Source organism: Oncorhynchus mykiss, chromosome 16 (genome assembly GCF_013265735.2).
Source record: "Oncorhynchus mykiss isolate Arlee chromosome 16, USDA_OmykA_1.1, whole genome shotgun sequence".
Classification (NCBI taxonomy): domain Eukaryota; kingdom Metazoa; phylum Chordata; class Actinopteri; order Salmoniformes; family Salmonidae; genus Oncorhynchus; species Oncorhynchus mykiss.
Window position 1 is genome coordinate 6696994 of NC_048580.1, and position 13513 is coordinate 6710506.

The 13513-nt window shown below is 47.2% G+C and overlaps 1 protein-coding gene across 1 annotated transcript in view; it reads left to right on the top strand.

Annotated features, from left to right (window-relative positions):
* The window catches only part of oit3 (oncoprotein induced transcript 3), a 25065-nt gene extending 17279 nt beyond the window's left edge, over window positions 1-7786 (top strand). The window contains exons 8-12 of the mRNA XM_036946051.1: window positions 3429-3596; window positions 4157-4321; window positions 4812-4903; window positions 7159-7258; window positions 7374-7786. Of these exons, the coding sequence (XP_036801946.1) occupies window positions 3429-3596; window positions 4157-4321; window positions 4812-4903; window positions 7159-7258; window positions 7374-7544 (696 nt within the window). The 3' untranslated portion in view covers window positions 7545-7786. The remainder of the gene's footprint in view (window positions 1-3428; window positions 3597-4156; window positions 4322-4811; window positions 4904-7158; window positions 7259-7373) is intronic.
* Window positions 7787-13513: the final 5727 nt, after the last annotated feature.

Here is a 13513-nt window from a genome sequence, read left to right on the forward strand (position 1 = left end):
TCGGTTACTAGTCTAACGCTCTAACCACTAGGCTACCCTACCGCCCCAAATGTTTGGAGATGTTTGATATGAGTCTGGAAGGAGAGTTTACAGTCTAACCAGACACCCAGGTATTTGTAGTTGTTCACGTATTCTACGTCAGAACCGTCCAGAGTAGTGATGCTAGTCGGGCGGGCGGGCAGCGAACGATTGAAAAGCATGCATTTGGTTTTGCTAGCGTTTAAGAGCAGTTGGAGGCCACAGAAGGAGTGTTATATGAAATTGAAGCTCGTTTGGAGGTTAGTTAACACAGTGTCCACAGAAGGGCCAGATGTACACAGAATGGTGTTGTCTGCGTAGAAGTGGATCAGGGAATCACCCGCAGCAAGAGCGACATCATTGATGTATATAAAGAAAAGAGTCGGCCCGAGAATTGAACCCTGTGGTACCCCCGTAGAGACTGCCAGAGATCCGGACAACAGGGTTTTACACACTGAACTCTGAGAAATTGTTGGTGAACCAAGTGAGGCAGTCATATGAGAAACCAAAGCTATTGATTCTGCCGATAAGAATAAGGTGATTGACAGAGTCGAAAGCCTTGGCCAGGTCGATGAATACGGCTGTACAGTACTGTCTTTTATCGATGACGGTTATGATATTGTTTAGAACCTTGAGCGTGGCTGAGGTGCACCCGTGACCAGCTCGGAAGCCGGATTGCACAGCGGAGAAGGTACGGTGGGACTCGAAATGCTCAGTGATCTGTTTATTAACTTTGTTTTCGAAGACTTTAGATAGGCAGGGCAGGATGGATAGAGGTCTGTAACAGTTTGGGTCTAGAGTGTCACCCTCTTTGAAGAGGGGGATGACCGCGGCAGCTTTCCAATCTTTGGGGATCTCAGACGATACAAAAGAGAGATTAAACAGACTAGTAATAGGAGTTGTAACAATGGCGGCAGATAGTTTCAGAAAGAGGGTCCTGATTGTCTAGCCCAGCCGATTTGTACTGGTCCAGGTTTTTCAGCTCTTTCAGAACATCTGCGATGTGCATTTGGGTGAAAGAGAAGCTGGGGAAGCTCGGGCAAGTAGCTGAGAGGGGTGCAGAACTGTTGGCCGGGGTTGGGGTAGCCAGGAGGAAAGCATGGCCAGCCATAGAGAAATGCATACACCCTATCCCCTACACCGTAGCCTTTAAACCCAAGCATCTACACCTTAGCCTTTACACCCTAGCGCCTTCACCCTAGCCTAGATCCTTGCCCCTACACCCTGGCCTCTGGTCCCTACACCCTAGCCCCTACACGCTAGCCTCTACACCCTAGCCTCTACACCCTAGCCCCTAACCCTTACACCCTAGCCCCTAACCCTTACACCCTAGCCTCTAGCCCCTAACCCTTACACCCTAGCCTCTACTCCATAGCCTCTACACCCTAGCCCCTAACCCTAGCCTCCCTACACCCTATCCCCTACACCCTAGCCCCTACACCTTAGATACTAGCACTACACCGTAGCCTAGACCCTACACCCTAGCCCCTTCACCCTATCTTAGCCCCTAGCCCTTACACCCTAGCTTAGCCCCTAGCCCTTACACTCTAGCTTAGACCCTAGTCCCTAGCCCTTAGACTCCAGCCTAGCCCCTAGCCTTTACACTCTAGCTTAGACCCTAGCCCCTACATCCTAGCTTAGACCCTAGCCCTTACACCACTAGCTTACACCCTAGCCCCTAGCCTATACACCCTAGCCTAGCCCCTATCCCTTATACCCTAGCCCCTACACCCTAGCCTAGCCCCTATCCCTTATACCCTAGCCCCTTCACCCTAGCTTAGACACTAGCCCCATGCCTAGACCCTAGCCCCTACATCCTACATCCTACATCCTACACCCTAGCCCTTACACCCTAGCCCCTACATCCTACACCCTAGCCCTTACACACTAGACCAGACCCTAGCTCTTACATCCTACACCCTAGCCCCTACATCCTAGCCCCTAGCCCCTACATCCTAGACCCTAGCCCCTACATCCTAGACCCTAGCCCCTACATCCTACACCCTAGCCCCTACATCATACACCCTAGCCCCTACATCCTACACCCTAGCCCCTACATCCTAGACCCTAGCCCCTACATCCTAGACCCTAGCCCCTACATCCTAGACCCTAGCCCCTACATCCTAGACCCTAGCCCCTACATCCTACACCCTAGCCCCTACATCCTACACCCTACATCCTACACCCTAGCCCCTACATCCTAGACCCTAGCCCCTACATCCTAGACCCTAGCCCCTACATCCTACACCCTACATCCTACACCCTAGCCCCTACATCCTAGACCCTAGCCCCTACATCCTAGACCCTAGCCCCTACATCCTAGACCCTAGCCCCTACATCCTAGACCCTAGCCCCTACATCCTAGACCCTAGCCCCTACATCCTAGACCCTAGCCCCTACATCCTAGACCCTAGCCCCTACATCCTACATCCTAGCCCCTACATCCTAGACCCTAGCCCCTACATCCTAGACCCTAGCCCCTACATCCTAGACCCTAGCCCCTACATCCTAGACGCTAGCCCCTACATCCTAGACGCTAGCCCCTACATCCTAGACGCTAGCCCCTACATCCTAGACCCTAGCCCCTACATCCTAGACCCTAGACCCTACATCCTAGCCCCTACATCCTAGACCCTAGCCCCTACATCCTACACCCTAGCCCTTACACAGGTTCAGCTTCAGGACCTGCGGCCCTCTAGTGGAGGACCTACCTTCTTTGTGTCGCCTGCCACTCTGGATGAATTGGTCTTGACTGATTCTACAGGCCAGTACCCGGAGGTTGTCAGTCCAATTTCAGAGCTGACAGGAGACCGGAACCAATGGACCACAGACAGAGTTACTTGTATTGTTTTCATGACATCACGTAGTGTAATTGGGAAACAACACTACTGAAGTGAAATACAAGCAGTAAGAGGGGTAAACTCGGATTTGATTTACGGCCTTAAAATGTTGGATGTTGATTCCATCCCATTGATTCCATCAAATGTATTTTATAAAGCCCTTTTTACATCAACAGTTGTCACAAAGTGCTGTACAGAAACCCAGCCTAAAACACCAGAGAGCAAGCAATGCAGATGTAGAAGCACGGTGGCTAGGAACAACTCCCTAGAAAGGCAGGGAACCTAGGAAGAAACTTGGAGAGGAGCCAGGCTCTGAGGGGTGGGCCAGTCCTCTTCTGGCTGTGCCGGTGGAAATTAAGAGTACAGGCATTTAGGCCAGATCGTTCTTCAAAATGTTCAAATGTTCATAGATGACCAGCACATGGTCATTTAAGCCAAATCGTTTTTCAAGACATTCAACCGTTCATAGATGACCAGCAGGGTCAAACTAGTAATCACAGTGGTTATACATGTTTTGGGTGCAATAGTTCACCTCCTCAGGAGTAAATGATTGATTGATTCCCATCCCAGGTGACAGACGACAAGATAGTGGGTACCAATTTAGTGACGGGTCTTCCGAAGTCCAGCCCAGGACCGTGGTCCGGTAGTAACCGGGATATGATTGTCAGGACCTCCAAACTGCTGTTACCTGTCACCTGTGAATTCCCACGACACTACGAGGTCTCCGACGGTTACCAGGTAAGAGGGTGATTGAATGCTTCTTTTTAGTACTTCCTCTTAAACTCAGTTATTTCAAAATAAAAGTCCAACATTCAAAATAAAAGTCCAACATTCAAAATAAAAGTCCAACATTCAAAATAAAAGTCCAACATTCAAAATAAAAGTCCAACATACAAAATAAAAGTCCAACATTCAAAATAAAAGTCCAACATTCAAAATAAAAGTCCAACATTCAAAATAAAAGTCCAACATACAAAATAAAAGTCCAACATTCAAAATAAAAGTCCAACATTCAAAATAAAAGTCCAACATTCAAAATAAAAGTCCAACATTCAAAATAAAAGTCCAACATACAAAATGATATGGAATAAAACTATTAGTTTTCCTTTAAATGATGTTTGGAAACCCACCTTTTAGCTTGCTATTTTATTATCATTATCCCTTTTTCATTGTTTTATTTCTTTTATTTGTTTGATTTTATCTATTTCGTTCTGTTTTTTTTATAAAGGTTGCTTGAGCGACTTTAAATTGCATTTTTAAAATAAGTTGAAATTTAACTTCTCTCTCTCTCATCCCAGGCCAGTCTCCGTAGCTCCGCCCTAGAGCTAGCAGGCCACTCCCAGGGCCTGTTCCCCTTCTCTCTGGAGCTGTTTAAGAGTGCTGAGTTCTCTGAGCCCTACCGGGCTCCACCCCAACTACGCCTCCACGACTCACTGTTCTTCGGGGTGGAACCCAGGGAGAAGGTACTGTACTGAATCCCAAATGGCACCCTATGTAGTGCACTACTGTTAACCAAAGCCCTACACTCTTAGGAAAAAATAGGTTATATCTAGAAACTAAAAGGGTTCATCGGCTGTCCCCGTAGGAAAACCCTTTCAAGAACCCTTTAGAACCCCTTTTGGAAATATAATTTTTTCTAAGAGTGTGTATAGTGCACTACATAGGGAATAGGGTGCCATAGGGCCCTGGTCTAAAGTAGTGCACTATATAGGGAATAGGGTGTCATTTGGGACCACATCTCTGTTGTCTCCATAGCACAGATCAATAAAGATCTTCTGTTTTTGTTCGCTTGTGGATCATACTTTGTTGACTGATACATTTCTTTGACAATTTAAGATTTCCGTTCGGGTGAGGCTTTTAATAAGCTCTTTTTATGTGTCAAATTTTGGTATGTTGTACTTTACTTTAAGTTTACTCACTTTACAAATTTGACTTGTGCTTGACTTACTATAGGTGGAGGGTTTGTCAGCTCTGGTGGAGAGCTGCTTTGCTACCCCCAGCGCCAAGGCAGACCAGGCTCTCAAATACTACCTCATCAAAGACGGGTGGGTACTATACTACCATGTACATTATATACTGTATCAGCATGACGGGAGGACGAGAGTGGGGGCAGTGGTGTTTACTCCAAAGTCAATTGATCAATCCTGCCGACAATGCCAACAAAAAAAACTGGTTACGACAGACAGACGGACGGAAATACTAGTTCCAGAGAATACACAAAAGGGAAATCTGTGACAATGACCAGACAGACACATATATATAAACACACACACACACACATATATCACATATATATACACAAACACACACACATATATACATATACATATACATATATATATATATATATATATATATATATATATATATATATATATACACAAACACACACACACACCCTGCTCTATCAGGACTATCTATAAAATGTTTCCAACAAAACACTTCTCCTCCATACTTCACAGAGAATGCATCCCAAATGGCACCCTATTCCCTATGTAGTGCACTACTTTAGACCAGGGCCCTATGGGGAATGGCACCCTATTCCCTATATAGTGCACTACTTTAGACCAGGGCCCTATGGGGAATGGCACCCTATTCCCTATATAGTGCACTACTTTAGACCAGGGCCCTATTCCCTATATAGTGCACTACTTTAGACCAGGGACCTATTCCCTATATAGTGCACTACTTTAGACCAGGGCCCTATTCCCTATATAGTGCACTACTTTAGACCAGGGCCCTATTCCCTATATAGTACACTACTTTAGACCAGGGCCCTATTCCCTATATAGTACACTACTTTAGACCAGGGCCCATAGGGAATAGGATGCCATTTATAAAGGCATAAAGGCAGCCATAGCTAACAGTGATGGAGTAGCTTGTTAAGACAGGGTATGGGTCAGTGGGTATTGTGTTAAGACGGAGTAGCTTGTTAAAACATGGTATGGGTCAGTGGGTATTGTGTTAAGACGGAGTAGCTTGTTAAAACAGGGTATGGGTCAGTGGGTATTGTGTTAAGATGGAGTAGCTTGTTAAAACATGGTATGGATCAGTGGGTATTGTGTTAAGATGGAGTAGCTTGTTAAAACAGGGTATGGGTCAGTGGGTATTGTGTTAAGATGGAGTAGCTTGTTAAAACATGGTATGGATCAGTGGGTATTGTGTTAAGATGGAGTAGCTTGTTAAAACAGGGTATGGGTCAGTGGGTATTGTGTTAAGATGGAGTGGCTTGTTAAAACAGGGTATGGATCAGTGGGTATTGTGTTAAGACGGAGTAGCTTGTTAAAACAGGGTATGGATCAGTGGGTATTGTGTTAAGACGGAGTAGCTTGTTAAAACAGGGTATGGGTTGTCAGCATAACTATCATCTCCTCCTATAATATCCTGCCCTCATTGTGCCCCTCTCCTCCTCCCCTACTCCTCTTCTCTCCCCACCTCCCCTGCTCTCTCCCTCCTCCCCTACTCCTCTTCTCTCCCCACTTCCCCTCCTCCCCTTCTCTCCCTCCTCCCCTACTCCTCTTCTCTCCACACTGCCCCTCCTCTCTCTCTGATCACCACCTCATCTTCTCTCCTCACCTCCCCTCATCCCACCCCTCCTATCCCTCCTCCTCTTCTCTCCCCTCCTCTCTCCCTCCTCCCCTTCCCCTCTTCTCTCCCCCCTCCCCTTCCCCTCTTCTCTCCCCTCCACTCTCCCTCCTCCCCTTCCCCTCCACTCTCCCTCCTCCCCTTCCCCTGCTCCCCTACCTCCTCCCCTCCCCTCCTCTCTCCCTCCTCCCCTCCTCTCTCCCTCCTCCCCTCCTCTCTCCCTCCTCCCCTCCTCTCTCCCTCCTCCCCTCCACTCTCCCTCCTCCCCTTCCCCTCCACTCTCCCTCCTCCCCTTCCCCTCTTCTCTCCCCACCTCTCTCCCTCCTCCCCGCCTCTCTCCCTCCTCCCCTCCTCTCCTCTCTCCCTCCTCCCCACCTCTCTCCCTCCTCCCCGCCTCTCTCCCTCCTCCCCTCCCCTCCTCTCTCCCTCCTCCCCGCCTCTCTCCCTCCTCCCCTCCCCTCCCCCTCCTCCACTTATTTTCTTTCTCCCCTTCCCCTACTCCCTTCCTCCTCTCCCTCCTCTTCTCTCCCCACTTCCCCTCCTCTCTCCCGCCTCCCCTACCCCTCCTCTCTCGCTCCTCCCCTTCACCCTTCCCTCCTCCCCCTCTCCTCTTCTCTCCCCACTTCCCCTCCTCTCTCCCTCCTCCCCTTCTCCCTTCCCTCCTCCCCTCTCTCCCCTATTTCCTCTTCTCTCTAACCCTATAATGTGTGTTTAGGTGTATCTCAGATGAAATGGTGCGCCAGTACTCTGCTAAGGACCAGCTATCCAAACACTACCAGGTTCCTGTCTTCAAGTTTGTTGGCAAGGACAACAAGGTCAGTAAGAACAGACACCCCGGGAGCCAGCTGGCCAGTTCAGTATATGTGTGTACGTGTCTATGTTCTGTATCTACGTGCGTATCCACGTGTCTATCTGCGTGTGTGTCAACAGGAGGTGTTCCTGCACTGTCGTGTGTTGGTGTGTGGGGCAGGAGACTCCCGCTGTTCTCAGGGCTGTAGAGGGCGTCTTCGTCGGGAACTGTGGAGGACTGAGGAGGAACAGGAGGACTGGGACCAGCATCACGTGCTGAGTGGAGGACCCATACGCATCTTGCCAGACTGAGACATCAGACCGCCGTGGCACCTCCATACCACCTTCAGGCCATCTCACCACTGCACCACTGCAAACATAGAAATAGATACAATAGATATAGAGATAGATATTGTAGGAGCATGACCAGCATTGTCTCCTGAGTGGAGGACCCATACACATTCTGCCAGACTGAGACATAAGACCACCGCCGCCACCACCAGGCCACCACCACCAGGCCACCACCACCACCAGGCCACCACCACCACCAGGCCACCACCACCACCACCACCACCAGGCCACCACCACCACCAGGCCACCACCACCACCACCAGGCCACCACCACCACCAGGCCACCACCACCACCACCACCACCACCAGGCCACCACCACCACCAGGCCACCACCACCACCAGGCCACCACCACCACCACCACCACCGCCGCCACCACCAGGCCACCACCACCACCAGGCCACCACCACCACCACCAGGCCACCAGACCACCACCACCACCACCAGGCCACCACCACCACCAGGCCACCACCACCACCAGGCCACCACCACCAGGCCACCACCACCAGGCCACCACCACCACCAGGCCACCACCACCACCACAACCACCACCACCACCACCAGGCCACCACCACCACCAGGCCACCACCACCAGGCCACCACCACCAGGCCACCACCACCACCAGGCCACCACCACCACCAGGCCACCACCACCACCAGGCCACCACCACCACCAGGCCACCACCACCACCAGGCCACCACCACCACCACCAGACCACCAGACCACCACCACCACCAGGCCACCACCACCAGGCCACCACCACCACGCAGAATCAATAATGCTCTGTGTAAGGACCCATACAGCTCCGGAGTCTGCTGGTTGTCTGTTCTACCTGATCATTAATTTCCCCCACTTGGTGTCCCAGGTCTAAATCAGTCCCTGATTAGAGGGGAATCACCCACCTGGTGTCCCAGGTCTAAACCAGTCCCTGATTAGAGGGGAATTACCCACCTGGTGTCCCCGGTCTAAATTAGTCCCTGATTAGAGAGGAATTACTCACCTGGTGTCCCAGGTCTAAACCAGTCCCTGATTAGAGGGGAATCACCCACCTGGTGTCCCAGGTCTAAATCAGTCCCTGATTAGAGGGCAATCACCCACCTGGTGTCCCAGGTCTAAATCAGTCCCTGATTAGAGGGGCACTATGGGGGAGAGCAGTGGAACTGGCATCTAGGTCCAGAGTTGAGTTTGAGAGGCCTCGTGGTTCAGTCGGAAAGGACATGATGACATCCACCTGTCACTAATTTACCATGACCACTTACACGACTCAGAAGGTGAAGAGAACCATCAGAGACTCTCCTGGTTAAACCAAATCAATTAGTCAAATCAAGTCCTGACTTTCAGTCATTGATGTAGGCCAGGCCACACATCCCTCAGTAATGCACTGTATCCTCTAACTCACTTATGTCAGTCTCCCTAGTAAATACAGCACATCAATATATATATATATGCTTACGTTCCAAATTGCACCCTATTTCCTATATAGTGCACTGTATTTGATCAGAGCCCATAGGGGAATAGGGTGCCAATTGAAACACATTCCTATATCTTAGCCACTTGGCCCTCGAGCACAATCTCCTCACACATTAAAGTGATTGGCAGTTCTATTAGAAATCGTTTGAAAGGCTTGAGGAGCTGGGGTTTGCAATTTGTCAGTCGTACTACAAGATGACAGATCCTAAACTAGGTCAGTGAGTTTTGCAAGATGCGTTTCTCAAGCCTGATGACTTGTTTACAGGCCATGCCTGTACGTAGATGCCTGACTTGCCTAGTTAAATATAAAGGTTAGAAAATGTAGATTTATTTCATGCCAATGTACTGGTTTATACCAGTGTCCTTCACTTTTTCCACATTTTGTTACGTTACAGCCTTATTCTAAAATGTATTAAAATCCCTTTTTTCTCATAAATCTACACACAATACCCTATAATGACAAAACAAAAACAGGTTTTTAGAATTTTTTTTGCAAATGTATTAATAATAAAAACAGAAATACCTTATTGACATCAATATTCAGACCCTTTGCTATGAGACTCGACATTGAGCTCAGGTGCATCCTGTTTCCATTGATCATCCTTAAGATTTTTCTACAACTTGGAGTCCACCTGTGGTAAATTATTTGGAAAGGCACACACCTGTCTATATACGGTCCCACAGTTGACAGTGCAAAAACCAAGCGATGAGGAATTGTCAGTAGCACTCCTAGACAGGATTGTGTCGAGGCACAGATCTGGGGAAGGGTACCAAAACATTTCTGCAGCATTGAAGGTCCACAAGAACACAGTGGCCTCCATTATTATTAAATGTAAGAAGTTTGGAACCATCAAGACTCTTCCTAGAGCTGGCCGCCCGGCCAAACTGAGCAATCGGGGGAGAAGGGCCTTGGTCAGGGAGGTGACCGAGAACCTGATGGTCACTCTGACAGAGCTCCAGAGTTTCTCTGTGGAGATGGGAGAATCTTCCACTGCAGTACTCCACCAATCAGGCCTTTATGATAGTGGCCAAATGGAATCCACTCCTCAGTAAAAGGCACATAACAGCCCACTTGAAGTTTGCCTAAAGGCACCTAAAGGTCTCAGATGAGATGAGAAACAAGATTCTCTGATCTGATGAAACCAAGATTAGACTCTTTGGCCTGAATGCCAAGTGTGACGTCTGGAGGAAACCTGGCACCATTCCTACGGTGAAGCATGGTGGTGACAGCATCATGCTGTGGGGATGCTTTTCAGTGGCAGGGAATGGGAGACTAGTCAGGATCGAGGGAAAGATGAACGGAGCAAAGTACAGAGATATCCTTAATGAAAACTTGCTCAGGACCTCAGATTGGGGTGAAGGTTCACCTTCCAACAGGACAACGACCCTAAGCACACAGCCTAGACAACGCAGGAGTGGCTTCGGGACAAGTCTCTGAATGTCCTTGAGTGGCCCAGCCAGAGCCCGGACTTGAACCAGATCGAACATCTCTGGAGAGATCTGAAAATAGCTGTGCAGCGACACTCCCCATCCAACCTGACAGAGCTTGAGAGGATCTGTGAAGAAGAATGGGATAGACTCCCCCAAAAAAGGTGTGCCCAGCTCGTAGCATCATACCCAAGAAGACTCGATGCTGCCAAAGGTGCTTCAAAAAAGTACTGAGGAAAGGGTCTGAATTTGTAAATCTGATATTTCTGTGTATAAAATGAAATAAAAAAATACATTCTAAACCTGTTCTTGCTTTTTTTTATGGGGTATTGTGATGTCATTATGGGGTATTGTGATGTCATTATGGGGTATTGTGATGTCATTATGGGGTATTGTGATGTCATTATTGTGTGTGAATTGATGAGGGGGAAAAAAACTATTTAATACATTTTAGAATAATGCTGTAACGTAACAAAATGTGAAAAAAGTCAAGGGGTCTGAATACTTTCAGAATGCAGTGTAAGTGTAGTAAGAACATATGTAATATCCATGGACAAACAGTGTAATTTACAGTATATAACCGATGTATGGAGAGCTAGCCTGACTGCCAGTCTGTTTATGCTCTCTTGCCAACTTCTTATAGAGTTGTCGTGTTTGGCTTGACAAGAGAGCAGAACGACTGACACCCCGAGTTAATAAAGACAGCAGAACGACTGACACCCCAGGTTGATAAAGAGAGCAGAACGACTGACACCCCAGGTTAATAAAGAGAGCAGAACGACTGACACCCCAGGTTAATAAAGAGAGCAGAACGACTGACACCCCGAGCTCATTGAAAAACCCTGATGAGTATTAACTGAAAACATGTGGTGTATCGTGACTAGAAATCACCACTGTATACCACCACTGTATACCACTACTCTATACCACCACTCTATACCACCACTGTATACCACCACTGTAAACCACTACTCTATACCACTACTGCATACCACTACTGTATACCACTACAGTATACCACTACTCTATACCACTACTCTATACCACTACAGTATACCACCACTGTATACCACTACTCTATACCACTACTGTATACCACTACAGTATACCACCACTGTAAACCACTACTCTATACCACTACTGCATACCACTGTATACCACTACTCTATACCACTACTGTATACCACCACTGTATACCACTACTGTATACCACTACTGTATACCACTACTCTATACCACTACTCTATACCAATACTCTATACCACTACTGTATACCACTACTGTATACCACCACTCTATACCACTACAGTATACCACTACTGTATACCACCACTCTGTACCACTACTGTATACCACTACAGTATACCACCACTCTATACCACTACAATATACCACTACAGTATACCACTACAGTATACCACCACTCTATACCACTACAGTATACCACCACTCTATACCACTACAGTATACCACCACTCTATACCACTACTGTATACCACCACTCTATACCACTACTCTATACCACTACAGTATACCACTACAGTATACCACCACTCTATACCACTACTGTATACCACCACTCTGTACACCACTACAGTCTACCACCACTCTATACCACTACTGTATACGCCTACTCTATACCACTACAATATACCACTACTGTATACCACCACTCTATACCACTACTGTATACCACTTCTGTATACCACCACTCTATACCACTACAGTATACCACTACTGTATACCACTACAGTATACCACTACTGTATACCACTACTGTATACCACCACGCTATACCACTACAGTATACCACTACAGTATACCACCACGCTATACCACTACAGTATACCACTACTGTATACCACTACTGTATACCACTACTGTATACCCCTACTCTATACCACCACTCTATACCACTACAGTATACCACCACTCTATACCACTACAGTATACCACTACTGTATACCACTACAGTATACCACTACTGTATACCACTACAGTATACCACCACTCTATACCACTACAGTATACCACTACAGTATACCACCACTCTATACCACTACTGTATACCACTACAGTATACCACTACTGTATACCACCACTCTATACCACTACTGTATACCACTACAGTATACCACCACTCTATACCACTACAGTATACCACTACAGTATACCACCACTCTATACCACTACAGTATACCACTACAGTATACCACCACTCTATACCACTACTGTATACCACTACAATATACCACTACTGTATACCACCACTCTATACCACCACTCTATACCACTACAGTATACCACTACAGTATACCACTACTGTATACCACTACAGTATACCACCACTCTATACCACTACAGTATACCACTACTGTATACCACTACTGTATACCACTACAGTATACCACTACTGTATACCACTACTGTACCTACAGTACCTTAAGTGAACTTATCACATCAACATTGTATAATTAGTTATTCATTTATTAATCGAAAAGTAACACAAAAAAAGCCTGATATTCCCCATCAGTCAATGGACAGCAACACGCATAATAACATACAGCGCAACATAACACACTTATTTGTGCGTAGTGGAAGTAGCCAGTCAGTAACAGCACAGGTCCAACTAACTGGTGTTTGTGTTGTGTTAGACTAGGTTATTACGGGAGTGCGTCCCTATTCCCTACAAAGTGCACTACTTTCGACCAGAGCCTCATGATGCCGTGGTCAAAAGTAGTGCACTTTGTAGGGAATAGGTTGCCGTTTGGGACATGGGCTTGTTTTCATACAAAGTGCACATCAAATTGCCCCAGTTAGCAGGTACAGTTTGTATTCTTATGTGGGATATGATGCTGCCTGAAAGGTCTGTTCTCTATCAGGATTTTGTTTTTTTGGGGGGTTTGAGGTAATGTTAATAAAATAATAACACAATAATATGTTAAATGGGAGTCATAGTCTTTTCCTGAAAATATACTTGGAATATAAATATTCGCTGTCAAGTTTCAGAAAATAGAAATAGGTAGAAGTTA